We start from the raw sequence: 15,219 nt of genomic DNA, 5'->3' as shown, positions 1-15,219 counted from the left end.
TGACCTCTTGTGTCACCAGCTCCATTTTTATAATTTCTGACAAATTGGGAATATTAAGAAACCAGACATACAGCTACTCGAAGTACAAAGACTGGTATTCCTTGTTCATTTATTTCGCATTACACTGCACATGATCTTTTATTAGGAACATTGCACATTCTCTTTCACTAGCACAATTCCTCAGGACAGGTTATTTTTTCAAAGAATGACAACAGCAACTGAAAAGGAAGAACGGTTGATCTTTATTTCAGATTTTTTTTTAAATTTTCCCCAGCCCCAAAGTAGGAGACATTTTCACAATTAGCCAGTGCAAAAAATGCAAAAATACAAATGCAGAAACACCATGTACAAAACATCTACATTTTTTTCAATCCAGTGAATATTCTCACTAGGTGTACACATTTTGGAGTTTAAGTATTCGTCTAACACATGCAGAGAAAAGAAAAGTATTTCTTGTTTAAGAACCTACTAACATTTATATGTGTGTCACCCATGAATTTCTGCTAACATGTAGACATAAATTGTGTGAAGAAATCAGCTGCGAAAGTTACGTGAAGGGACCAGCTACAGCAGAAAAGTGAAGGAACTCACTTTAGGAGATAATAGAAGGAACACATTATGGGAAATAGGGTAGTGAAGCAAGTGTGGAAGATGTGAGTCATAACACACTTTGGGAAATTTGGGAACAAACAAACTTTGGGAAAAATGAAAAGTAAAAAACAATAGGTTATTTTTAACAAAATACATTGCAGAAGATATCAGAAGTAACTAAGATTAGAAGATGTGTATAAACATACTACAGGAGACATGGGAAGAAACCAACTAAGAGAAATATTAAAGTGAATCAACTATGGGGGATATGTATGAAAAGGAACCCTGGCAGATATGGTGGAAACAACTACTGCAGACATGAGAATGGAAGAACTAAAGGAGATAAGATGAATCAACGAGAAGAGATGCTAAAAGGAACTAATTACAGAAGATATGGGGAGAATATAAATACAGACAACTATGGGAGACGTTGGAATAAACACACCATGGTGATGGAACAACTAAAAGAGACTTTGGGATTGACCAACTGTAAGAGATGTGGGAAAACATCAACTATTGGCAATATGTGAAATAATCAATATCAACATTACTAATTAATAATGGAAGATGTGAGAATGAAAAAGGAGACATGGTATGGAATCAACAATGGAAAATATATGGAGGAATGCATATTGAAAGACATGAAAAGTAACCAACTACAAGAACTATGGGAAGGGATAATTTGTAGGGAGATAGTACACTAATTAAACTAGGGAAGTTTTGAAAAGTAAACAGTTATTGCAGATATGACTCGGAATCATCTTTAGAATTTATGCAAAGAAATCATGGAAGAAATGAGAACAACAGGAAGCGAAATAGGGTAAGGCGTCAACTATGGAAGATATGACAAAAACCCAACTATAACCGTTGTCGAACTGTCCCAACTTTAAGGGGAAATGAGGACGGGTAAATCACATGAGCTATTAGAAAACACCACTAAAAAGATCTACCAATCTTTCAACTATGAGTGAAACGTGATGGAATCAACAAGAGACATTATGACGGAGGATCCATTTATGAGAAAGGTGAGGAACGTTACTCTGTGGCAAAAAGAGTACCAACCACAGGTTGTACAGGAATTAACCAATTGAAGTTTGGAAAAGCAGCCAACTATGGCAGAGAAAAAGAGTAATCAACTATGGGAGATACAGTGAACTCAACTGTAAGATATATGAGAATGAAACAACTATGAAAGAAATTGAGTGGAAACAACTACAGCAGAAATGCAATTGAACTAACAATGGGTGATACCCAGATGAATCACTTCTTGGTCACTTGGGCAGAACCAACTCTAGAGAAATCCATTTCGAGAGATTGGGAGAGAGATCTACCATAAGACTCAAAGACAGAGTTATGAGCTATGGAAACCTTTGACAAATTGAAGCGTTGGTCTAGATAGAGTGTTCCAAACAAACCTATAGCCAGAACTGGCAGATCACCATACAGACTCTGAAAACGGAGCTTTAACACTATCTTTTGCTGCTGCAGGCCCTCCTCAATGCCTTTCTATTCAATGGCTTCTGAGAGCAAGTTTTCCCCATGGGATTAGAGAACATCTCGAGCCCTATTTTAGAGGATGCTCTGAGTTCATCATATCCATCTATCTGCACTTGCATGATTTCACCACCATGTTGGAAAGCTGTTCCACCTTAGGTTTTCGGCCCACGTAGTAAATTATTGTGAGAGGCTCCAGGTCTTGTGGAACGCAGCATGGTGCAGCAGATGCATCTGGGTTCATCTTGTTGTATAAGGGGAGCACCTACAAGTGAGGAAAAAGAGAGGCAATTAATCTGATTGGGTCAAACCCAACAAGAAAGAATAAGTCAATTCTCTTAGCAAACCCCCTTGACCTTGTCTTCTGCAGGCTCTTATGGATATTGTATCCACCAGACAAGGCCTCTTGAGCTCCTTTCTGCTGACAAGTGATCTATTGAAAAGGTTCAAACACTGATCCTTCTTTTACAATTCCATAGATATATCCTTTGTGCAGTGTACACGTTGACTGGACTTATACTTAAGCTGTACAGGTAATCTTCCCAAAGAGAGAGCAAGAAATGCTTAAACATGGAGACTAAACTCCTGTCTGAAGTTTAGAAGTGCTATGATTGGGCAGGGGTCTCTGTTCAAGATGATCTCCCTCCTCACTTCCTGTACATCCTACAAATGTATCTATTTACACTACCACCACATTCTTTACAGACCTGCAGTCCTAGGTTTGCAACTTTCTCTCAGGTGACAAGCTACCACGGGTGTCCTTGAAATATCAGTAAGCACCATATGAGACAAGACTGGGATGGGTGGTTGCGAAATTGTACTATTGGGCCTCTCGCTGGTTCTTATCAATGACTGGTTATTTGGTGAAAGATGGTATCCTTCAAATAGATTGGAATTTGACTTGATCGCCAGGTATGGTTTGTTCAAACTGATTTATAGCAAGATGGGGCCTCAAGCATTCCCGGCGATCCCTAGGCTATTACTGTTTTGCTGACATGAGGCCCTCAAACACATCAAGTGATATGGCGCACCCACTGGAATGCAATGGCAAAATCAGGGACTTGATGGGTATCTTAACCTTGGTAACGTCTGGTGCCATGATCCCATCAAGTCCTCTGCAGATCTGACAACAGACGTCCCACTATACAGGATGCAATTTTTATGATACCTCCAACTGAGATATGCCTTAGAAAACAATGGTGACAAGCTAAACGCAGCCCAGAGTTCAGACCCCAAGAGGTGAAGCTAATCATAGACATCATGGGTAAGAAAGGTATATGGTATATCACGACTATGTAGATCACTTATCATTAACTCAACTGACCCCTTATTAAATTGAGAGAAACCTGGGAACTTGACGTAGGAAAAATTGTCATTGCAGAATGGATCAAGGCCAAGATGGCGCAGAGGACTTGGACCATTTGCTCCGACAACGACTTATTCAAATTAAATACTTTCATACATATTATTACAATCCAACACAGCTCTGGAAGATGTGGTTGGCATGGCATCCTCAATGCCAGAGAAACACTAATTTCCACATGATTTGGAACTGTCCTTGGGTGGTGGGAAATAGGCCCAAAATAAGTAACATTTTGGGAAGAATGGTGGGCAGACTATCAATTTTGAACCTAAAATGATGTTGTTAGGCTTTATGGAAGATTAGGGTGTCTGCGGCACACCCATATCTCATCCCCATTGACGCTAGATGAGTCTATCAGGGGTATGGATATATTGTGCAAAAATGAAGCTGGTGTACAACACAAGGTGCAAACAGAGAAACCACACCAAAATATGGAACCTGTGGTGGGATTACGCACAAGTTGCCATATATATGACTGCGCCTCTGGGGAAAACTTTTACCCTTCGACTATCTTAAATCAATTGTGAGCTGTATAATGCCAATTTATTGAACGGAGCTGCCACAAGAGCATTTCCTCTACGTGACGTGTTTTGCTCTTTTCTACACTGAAATAAAGCCTATATATATATATATATATATATATATATATATATATATATATATATATATATATATATATATATATATATATATATATATATATATATATATATATATATATCCTAATATAATAAAGAGAGAGCCCAAACCTTTGAGGCGGGTAATCTCAGGAACCACAGCATCAATCACAACACCCAATACAGCGTTGGAAAAGGCAGTTGCAGCAGAAGGACATAGGCTATGCAGACGCCCACCATATACATTTAAAAGGTAAAAAACTGTGCCAGCAAAGTAGTCCCTTGTGGGCGTGTCTGCGTTGTGCTGTGGGCGTGTGCTGGGGGGTGACAAACGCTGGGGGCGTGTGGTACGTTCCGCCCTTCATGCCATGTCTCATATCGTGTGCTGTGGGCGGGGTGTGGGATTACGGAAAAAAAGCAAGCGTTGTGCCCAATATTTCATTGTTTTTTCTTCCCCAACACCCTTAAACACTAACGCATCTTAACCCTATAAATATACCCTGTACCCCAAAACCCAAACCTATCCCTAAACCCTAAAAATACCCCTGTACCCTAAAACCCAAACCTAGCCCTGAACCCTATAAATACCCATGTACCTCAAAACCCAAACCTACCCCTGAACCCTAAAAATACCCCTGTACCCCAAAACCCAAACCTAGTACTGAACCCTAAAAATACCCATGTACCCCAAAACCCAAACCTACCCCTGAACCCTTAAAATACCCCTGTACTCCAAAACCCAAACCTAGCCCTGAACTCTAAAAATACCCCTGTACCCCAAAACCCAAACCTAGCCCTGAACCATAAAAATAACCCTGTACCCCAAAACCCAAACCTACCCCTGAACCCTAAAATACCCCTGTATCCCAGAACCCAAACCTAGCCCTGAACCCTAAAAATACCCCTGTACCTGAAAACCCAAACCTAACCCTGAACCCTTAAAATACCCCTGTACTCCAAAACCCAAACCTAGCCCTGAACTCTAAAAATACCCCTGTACCCCAAAACCCAAACCTACCCCTGAACCTTAAAAATACCCCTATACCCCAAAACCCAAACCTAGCCCCGAACCCTATAAATACCCCTGTACCCCAAAACCCATACTATCCCTAAACGCTAAAACTACCCCTGTACCCCATAACCCAAAACTATATCTGAACTCTTAAAATACCCAAACACCCCAAAACATATACCTCAGTACCCCAAAACATATACCCCTATACCCATACTTACCTTTTCCAAACATTAAAAAAAAACATGCTTTTACCATTCATGCATTTGCAACGAATTTCGTTGTAAATGTATGCGTGGTAAAAGCATATCAAATGTAATGCCAGGCGTTATAATGGCATTGCGGAGTCATGGTACTTTCGTAATGAAAGTATGCGGAGTGATGGTATGCGGAAAGAAAGTTGCGGAATAATGGGTGTTTACCCTCCCCCAGTAAGTACATTGGTGGCACGGCGGCCCACATCTCCAGCAACATACTCATAGTTTTTCACCACCGATTTGAAAAATGCACAGGTCTCTCTCATTGGCGGCCAGCACCGACATACACTTTTAGACACACCTCCCGCCACAAGTTCTAGAATTGCGAACTTTAGAGCTGGGGAGCTACGTTCGAATCTCGGCATCAGCTCAACATCCTGTGATTCCAGGCAAATTGCTTTGTCTCCCCGTGCCTGCCACAAATGAATGTGTTCTTCTGTAATGTAAATTGTGCTCATGCCATGTTGTCGAGTTTGCGCTACATAATATTGCAAGGAAAAATAAAGTAGGGAAACTCGAGTTCACACATACTGAACGCGCACTCTTAAGTGCATCAGCAGTGCACTGTGAATCGGAGCGTTCAATGCTATCAAAACGAAATCCTACAAAACAATATACTACTGGCCGGCAGCAATTCATACCCGGACAACGTCGGGACGGCCTGCTAGTATATATATATATATATATATATATATATATATATATATATATATATATATATATATATATATATATATATATATATATATATAGATATATATATAGATATATATATATAGATATATATATATATATAGATATATATATATAGATATATATATATATATATATATGTGAAGAGTAGTCTCTCACCACAAAACTACCAGGCAGGTAGCAACGAGGAAAAACCACGCGAGTCCCAGTCTCCTTTCGGCAAGTTTTATTAATAAGGAAAGTTCGCCAAATCTGACGCGTTTCGGGCGTCCGCCCTTGGTCACAGATCATCAGGTAAATGAAAGAACATCCCTTTTAAAGGGTACATTGCACGAATTCAATTAGTGATTTTTTTCACTTGCAACACCATGTGATTAGAAAATAAAAACTGAGGACACACTACATATGGCTGACATAGATAGTCTGTTTTCCAAACCACAATTTGATATATACACACAGATCGAGTAGAAGGAGGTGATTAAAATATTTACACTTTGTTACCAAAATTATGTAAACATTTCCTTTTAAGTTGCAATGTTAAACAAATGCTGTCAGTGTCCATTTGAAGTGACACATGATATCCGCATAAATGCGCTTGTACAATAGATTGTAATGCAAAAAAAGATACAATGTAGCTATTGGTCATATGTCATTGAAAAGTGCAATGCGCGTAGATAAAGTGCAAATGCAATTGTGCAAATAATGCAAAATATTCTGTGCAAACATAGCATATAAATAAATATAAATATAAATATTTATAAATAGTTTATAAATAATTTCATGTTAAAATCATCTAAGCTTCTCAATTCATAGAACCTGATGATAGGCATATGACCATACAAAAAAATATATCTTCTATATTTAGTTCTTTGCAATCTGTTAACTAACTGCATGAATGCAATAAAAGTCTACCAGCAATGTGAAACGCAGTGATTCACAATATATTTGTTTCTATATATTTAGACAAAGCAACTACTACCAACCACCTTCCAAAAATTACTCTCCATACGTGTTTCAGAAAGGGGAAACAAACTAAAAAATGTGTCTTAATGTCTGTGTCCCAAAAATTAAATGGGAAAAGTAATGTGAATCCATTAAACCAGTGAATAATGAAGAAATCAATTGTGCATGTGATACTGAACAAAAGGGATAATATACAGTATGTGTAATAGAATTCATAATAAAATTTGCAGGATAGAGGCAGAAAAAGCAGATAATGGCCCATAAATAAATCATTAAATAAGGATTGGTTATAAAAAAACATGTAAGTCCTCCGTTGTGTTCAATCCATTGGGGAATCTGCTGTCTAACTCAATGATAAATTGTGACTCAAGTCTTCTGAGCATTTTTTCCCTATCGCCACCCCGTCTAGATTTAGTTATAGAGGCAATGACATAATATTCAAAGCATTGTAAGTTGTTGTTATGTATTGCTTTGAAATGTCTGGCAACAGGATAGGTGCCATCGTTGTTAACGATAGCACGTAAATCCTGGAGTATTCTGGCATGCACCTGTAGCTTTGTGCTGCCCACATATCTAAGGCCACAGGTGCATGTCAGAATATAGACAGCAAAGTCAGTTTTACAATTAAATGTGCCCTTGATGTTTTTAGCAATTGGACTGAACGGTGTCAAGTATTGGGAGGTGTTTTTTCCAAATTTGCAAGCTCTGCAGGTTGAGCAACGCTTGAATCCCGGCCAGGATTTCAACCAATCATCTTGTATGGCTAGCTCAGGGAATTCGTGACTGATCTGGGTTTTAAAGGAGGGTCCCCTCCGATAAGTCACCATAGGATTGTCTGGAAGCCTGAGGGCCAGAACCAAATCAGTTTTTAAAACAGGCCAGCGCTGTTTTATGATGGATTTAATCTGTCTGGCCTGTTTACTATACCCGGTAATAAGCCTGGGAGTTTGTTCCTCCCTTGAATCAGTTGGTACTATTGATTCATTGTTAGTAAACAGAGACTCACGGGTTCTAGCATTGGTTTTCTGGATAGCAGTTTTTAAGACTGACTCTTTGTATCCCCTGCATCTGAATCTGTCAAGGGCTTCATCTGTACAGACTTGTAGATCATGATCAGTACCGCAAATTCGTTTTAACCCGAGCAACTCCCCAAATGGAATATTGTCTATGGTGTGTCGAGGATGAGAACTGCTGGCATGCAGGATGTTATTGCCAGCAGTTTTCTTTCTGTGAAGTTTAGTCACAAGACGGCCATCCTTAATGTATAGTTTGACATCCAAGAATTCAGCTTCATTTGCACTTACATTAGAAGTGAATCTTAGTTTTTCTTGGTTGTTATTTATACATACAAGGAAATTGTTGACACTTTCCAAATTACCTTTCCACAGAATAAAGACATCATCTATAAAGCGTATCCACTGTATGACATGCTTATTGTACATTGCACCATGAGTGCGCAGGAGGACCTGTTCCTCCCACCAGCCTACGTGCAAGCACGCATAGCTGGGGGAGAAACAGGCCCCCATCGCTACACCTCGTTTTTGTATGTAGATGTTGTTACCAAATAAAAAGAAATTGTTGTTTAAACACCAACCAGTAAGTTCTAAAATCATCTTATTATGCATATAGCATATATATATATATGTTTACAGGATGAAAAATGTTTACAAATAGTCGCTTAATGTGCACAGAACTAATGAAATCATGATGTTATTATTGTAAGCACACTATTATAAAAGAATGTACTTGCACAGCTTTAGAACCAAATGCGTATTTTGCACAAGGCTAATGATGTATGGCTTTTTAATCATGATTTTAATTTATGCATATGTTATGAACTGTGTTTAAATTACAGCATGTACAGATCAATGTATGTACACATTGGCTCAATGTATTTAAACAGGTAAAAACAACAACCAAATGCATTCTCAGAGGTTCAGCAATTGTAAACATGTATTATTTATACAGGACGGGTTTTTGCAAATAGCTGTGATTCCTTGAATGTGCAGTCAAGGAAAACAGACGGGTAGTCTGTTTACCAGATTCACGTCTGATCCTTGTCCTCCCAAGATACTTCACCAACTAATCGACGAGGTTAACCCGACCATCAACAACCTAATCAACTCCTCGCTTAGCTCAGGCACAGTTCCTAGCTGCTGGAAAAAAGGAATCGTCAAACCCCTTATGAAGAAGGCGAATAAACCCCCGACGGATCTTACCAACCTCCGCCCAATCTCGTTACTCCCGGCCTTGGGAAAAATCACGGAACATCTAGTCCACAATGAACTGAAACACTATCTAGATGAAAACAACCTTCTCCATCCTCAACAATCCGGATTCCGCCCCATGCACTCGACAGAAACCGCCCTCATTGAATTGTCTGACACTTTAAAAACTCTGCAAGATCAGAGAAAAAACTCCATCCTCATCCTTCTCGACCTAACGGCGGCGTTTGACACTGTCTCCCACACTATCCTTATCAGCAGACTCAGGGACATCGGCATTTCTGACTCTGCCCTTTCCTGGATCTCGTCTTTTCTCTCCGACCGTTCCCAAACCGTCTCTTTGGGCCCATTTCATTCCAAAGACAAACCTGTCTCCTCAGGTGTCCCGCAAGGCTCCATCCTGAGCCCTCTCCTCTTTAACGTTTACCTCATTCCCCTCCTTAATCTAATAGAATCTTTCGGCATACCTGTTACCTCCTATGCCGATGACACACAGCTCATTGTGCCATTAGACAAACTATCTACCAAAGCTGAACTCAACCTAAAACACTGCCTGACTGAAGTATTTCGATGGATGGACAATAACCACCTGAAATGCAATTCGAGCAAAACGGAGATCCTTCCGATCGGTACAAATATCTCCTTTTGTCCAGCACTTTGGTGGCCGGACAATTCTGTTGCCCCCCCCCAGACAGTTTCGTCGGCCAGGAACCTCGGCGTTACCTTTGACTCCGACCTCTCCTTTGATCAGCATGCCAGAACCGTCGCAGGCAAATGCTTTGGAATGATCAGATCCATGAGAAAGTTCTTTGACTTTCTTCCCATCGATGCCAGAAAGACGGTGACAGTAGCACTCATTATCTCGCGACTGGACTACTGCAACGGCTTGCTCGCAGGAGCCAAAAAGAACACCATCCAAAAACTGCAGAGCGTATTACACACAGCCGCCCGTCTTGTTCTGGGCCTTCCCCGCAGATCCTCTATTTCTGCAGCACTTCGCTCACTTCACTGGCTCCCCCTTCACAAAAGGATTCTCTTCAAGATCCTGATTATAGCCTTTCGTGCCTACAACAAAACTGGCCCTAAATACCTCACCAAACGCTTCCCCCACTACCTGCCCAGCCGTCACCTTCGCTCAACCAACGACAACCTCATTCTTCTCCCCAAATACAATCTGAAAACGAAGGGTGAGAAGACCCTCAGCTTCCTTGCAACTAAAGCCTGGAACAAACTACCCAAATCCCTCAGACAACAAACCCAGGAAAAACCCTTTCGAAAACTGCTAAAGACCTGGATCTTTAATCTCCCGGACGATCACTCCAAAGCTTCCATCTAATCCTCCTGCACTGGCTCACTTAGGTTCCCTAGCGCCAAGATGCTCCCTCCGGAGCGAACGTCGCGCTCTATAAATACCCCACAAATATACAAATATACAAATATGTAAAAAAAAGCCCTTGTCACTTTAAATACAGGGAGAAAACTGTAGTATGTCATGTGATCAAGGACCCTGGTGGCTCGAAACGCGTCATGGCGGCTATGCACAAAAAATAAATTAAGATTGCACTCACTAAGTGGAGTTTTTCGGTTCCTAGAGAAGCAGGGAACTGATTGGAGAATATATATATAAATATATGTATGCATGTATGTATGTATGTATGTATACATAGATATCTATCCCGGCTACGAAAAGGCTGTCTGCCAGGGCGGTCCGAGACACGAGTTGCCGGCATTTCCACACTTTCAATCTCCTTCCTCCCGGATACAGAAGAAAAGCTTGGACACCCAGACACGGTGCAAAAATAGAATTTAATAGCTCCAAAAACAACGCTTTTCGGCTTTCGCCTTAATCACGTTCTAGCTAGAGCGTGATCAAGGCGAAAGCCGAAACGCGTTGTTTTTGGAGCCATTAAATTCTATTTTTGCACCGTGTCTGGGTGTCCGAACTTTTCTTCCGTATCCGGGAAAATGGAGATTGGGAAAAAAAAAAATATATATATATATATATATATATATATGAAACAGACGACCTCTCTGTGAAGAAAGCCAGAGGACACAGCAGGGAGTTTTCGGGAACGCTTTTAATGACAGCTTGTTAAAATGGCATGATGCATTTCGGCGTTTTGCCTTCCTCGGATGCCGCAAGCTTTGGCTGGGAACACTCCTCCTTACACCTTGATATTCACAGGCCCTCCCAATCAGAGGAGGTCAGCTGGCTCCACCTACTTGAAGGATGCGGCTGCAGTTAGTAGAACTGCAGTTCCCATGATGCAGTAAGCCGGTAAGTACCGTGTGTGGAGCCATAGAGTAAGTTCTTGTAGTGAATGCTGTAAGTCCTGGCAAGGAGTAGGGGTAGAGTCGAAGCGGAGTGCTTCCGTGAATAAAAGTCCAAGCAGTTCCTCGGGTCCCCACGCGTTCATACCTCATTTCCAAAATCCGACCGAGCCTTGAAACAAAGGATACAGTGATCCTGCTTCCCTCGTGAAGTCACGGGCTGTACAGTACAGAAAGCCACATGCCTGAATTTGAGCGTGAGGCGGTCCTGCAAAATCCGAACCTCGGGAAATTAGCAGCAAATCGCCAGCATTCGCAGGACACTTTGAAGAACGGGTCCTCTTTCCGTGCTGCCGGCAGGCACGCAAACAATGAAACAGACGACCTCTCCGTGAAGAAAGCCAGAGGACACAGCAGGGAGTTTTCGGGAACGCTTTTAATGACAGCTTGTTAAAATACTTTGACACAAAAGATTGCCGCCCCACTTATTCCATTAGCCCTTGGTTATAGGCAACACATCAACCTGGATTAGATATGTTAGGTATTTTATTTACCTTTGTTTTCAATTCTTTTTTAGAAAAAATCAGAACATCTCATGACAGAGAAATAACACTGCACGTGTAACATATAAATACATCAACTGTAATACAACATTAACCAAATGAAAAAATCACAAAGTGAGACATACAAAACAACTGTACCAATTCCGGACTGTTCATAAACAGGCAAGTTAAACTTTACAAGCCTAAATGACCAATAATGGACAAACTCTTAAGAACAGTATCAGACAAAATCACATTAGCAGGAGATATCACAGTGCACAAATGACATTAGTAAAAAGCTTTCAATGGTCATAAATTGCATCTCCTTTCATGCCGACGCGTTTCGAACTCCAAACAGTAGTTATGGGTTCTCTTCAGGGCTTTGTCATTTTCTGTCTGTGCATATGTAAAAGAAAGGTAACAGTGTGTAAGTGTGATTGACTAAGGCCTCTTTGTTTTATACTGCTAGCAGTGTATCACATATGAATCCCATAGTACCTTGTTTGTAGCTGTGGTTATCCTATGGGAGTTTGTGCGTCTTTGAAGCTGTCATCTACAAAGTAATTAAAATCAAGTTGTAATTTACAATTAGCGTTCAGAGGTAACCTCCTACCAAATCACTGCAGGACGTACCTTTCACTATTTGTTAGTCCGTGTCTGGGCCGTCCCTATGTTGCGGTGAAGTTTTTCAAACCTAGGGGAAAGGCGGAGGTCGGGTTACTATTATTGTGCCTATTTCGCAATCTGTCTGGGTGTGAACGATTGTAAAAACAATCCTACCTTGTTCGCGTTCACCGCGAGCTTCGGGAGCCGCCGGCTCCGTTCTCAACCGTTTGCCCTCGAGTTCTATTTTGTTTGGACGGGTCCCGTATCAAGTCCCCTGTTGTCCCCTCGGGTAGCGCACTGTTGGCAAAGTAGGGATTTAGGTTTGTGTCCCTGAGACGGGAAGCATATGTGTCTACAACCCTCTGTCCCGCTCACCTTGTTAACTGCGACTTGCTCTCACACTCACTCCATTCGCTATGGAAGGCGGCAGTCTGGTTGCCTAGTAACTAAAAGCGAAACCAGGACAGTTGGTGTTCTGGGATATGTAGTTCCCTGGGAGTGCATCAATACACAACAGATTGCGAAAGCATTCTTATGACATCCCCGATTTTCTACCCTTCAGTCAAAAGGGGTCACGACACCCCTCGTGGAGCCCCACACAATTATGGCATTATAGCCTAGACACTTCAGAGAGAGAGTTTAATCCATTTTGTGTACTATTAAATTTTAGAATGAGGTATGCCTCTTTCCTAAGAAGTGTTTCTTCAATATCAATTGAACCTTTGTTGCCACTTGGCGCTATTGTCCAGAGTACAGTCCATTTAAAATCCATTTCGCTGTGGTTTAAATCCAGGAAATGTTGGACCATGGGGGCGCTGACAACTTTTCTCTTGATTCTTGATCTATGTTGGGTGACCCGGCTGTTGACCTGTTGAGAAGTTTTGCCTATATAGATCTTCTGGCAATCGCAAATAATCGCGTATACCACATTTCGCATGTTTCCATTTGACTCCCCTGTGGTCAAACTCGGACCCTTCAATTGTGGAGTCACATGATATGCAGTTTCCACACTTGTGGTGTCCCTCAATTGGCTTAAGCCCCCATATAGAAAGTAAATCGCTCTTAGGCTTTGGGGTGGATACGTCTGCTCTAATGACGTCCTGGCCAATACTTTTGTTCTTCTTATATGCGAACAACGGTCGCGGTAAGGGGCATTCAAGTCCTTCCAGTAGATGCCAGTTCTTCAAGACCATTTGCCTTACTTTGTGTGTGTCTGGTCCGAACGTGGTCACACAGACCAGTCGATCCGTGTCTTTCTTAGCCGCTGTCTCAAGTAAGCACTCCCGGGGGGTATATTTTGCCCTTTTCTTCGAGTTATTCAACAACTTCTTAGGGTAACCCCGATTCTTCATCTCATTGCAGAAGCGAGTTGCATGTTTTTCATAATCTGTTACCTCCGAGCAGTTTCTCCGTATCCGAAGCAACTGCCCGTAGGGCAGATTGTCTCTCAAGCTCCTCGGATGTGCACTCCGGTGGTGGAGGATAGTATTTTTGTCCGTCTTCTTACGAAAAAGAGAGGACTTCAGAATCCCATCCTTGCAACTTATCTCTAGGTCTAAAAATGTCATTTTCTCATTGTTGGACTCAAGTGAGAACTTAATGTCGCGATGTCTACCATTAATCCAAAGGTGGAAGTCCACCAACTCTGCGCGGCTCCCCTGCCACAGGAGCCACACGTCGTCGATGTACCTCAACCATTGTTTAATGTGTTTACTGAAGGGATTGTTGGAGTACACAAATTTATTCTCATACTCCGCCATGTAAAGTATGGCCATCTCCGGCGCATACGGACAGCCCATGGCCGTACCTTTGATCTGCATGAAGTATTGGTCATTAAACCTGAAATAGTTCTTTTTGAGTGTTAGTTCAGCCAATTTCAGGATAAACGAGGTAGGGACCTGGTGGGGCCTTTCTCTTTTCTCAAGGTATAGTTCCAGCACTTCTAGTGCTTCATCCTGGGGAATTTGGGTGTACAAGGACGTTACGTCCATTGTCACCATAAATTCCGTCGTTGGGTCAAATTGTGTTCCCTCAACTTTTAGTAAAAAATCGGTGGTATCCTTCAGATACGACTTTACATCACCGATAAAGGGCTTCAAAAAGAAATCGATATATTTCGAGAGGGGTTCCAAACATGACTCACACCCGGAGACGATTGGTCGTCCCGGGGGCTCATCTGGGTTCTTGTGAATTTTTGGTAAAAAATATAAAATCGGCGTCCTGGGAAATTTCTTTATCAAAAAGTCTCTTTCTTTTGGTCCCACAAATCCATCTTCCACACCACATCTTATTATTTCACATATTTGTCCCTGGATGGCCCGCATCGGGTCCTCTGGGAGTTCTCTGTACCATTCGGGGTTGTTGACCTGTGTCGCACCTTCCTTCAGATATTTATCCTTGGACCAGATCACCACCGCTCCGCCCTTATCCGCGGGTTTGATAATGACCGATGGGTCACTTTTCAGGTTTTTAATGGCTATGCGTTGGCCTTTGGTGATGTTTGGTTTGATGTATTTTTTGTTCTTCTCTAGTTTATTGATTGCTGAAAGCATTACCTGTTCGAACGCCACCACCTGCTTAGGAAT

General features: G+C 41.5%; 1 protein-coding gene across 1 annotated transcript in view; it reads right to left on the bottom strand.

The window, feature by feature from the left end:
• Nucleotides 1-219: 219 nt before the first annotated feature.
• The window catches only part of LOC147691853 (transforming growth factor beta-2 proprotein-like), a 213,078-nt gene continuing 198,078 nt past the window's right edge, over nt 220-15,219 (bottom strand). Inside the window, exon 7 of the mRNA XM_086938130.1 lies at nt 220-2,350. Coding sequence (XP_086794256.1) covers nt 2,192-2,350 — 159 coding nt within the window. The 3' untranslated portion in view covers nt 220-2,191. The remainder of the gene's footprint in view (nt 2,351-15,219) is intronic.

Source organism: Lissotriton vulgaris, chromosome 9, assembly GCF_964263255.1.
Source record: "Lissotriton vulgaris chromosome 9, aLisVul1.2, whole genome shotgun sequence".
Lineage (NCBI taxonomy): Eukaryota > Metazoa > Chordata > Amphibia > Caudata > Salamandridae > Lissotriton > Lissotriton vulgaris.
This window is presented reverse-complemented; position numbering and strand designations above follow the sequence as displayed.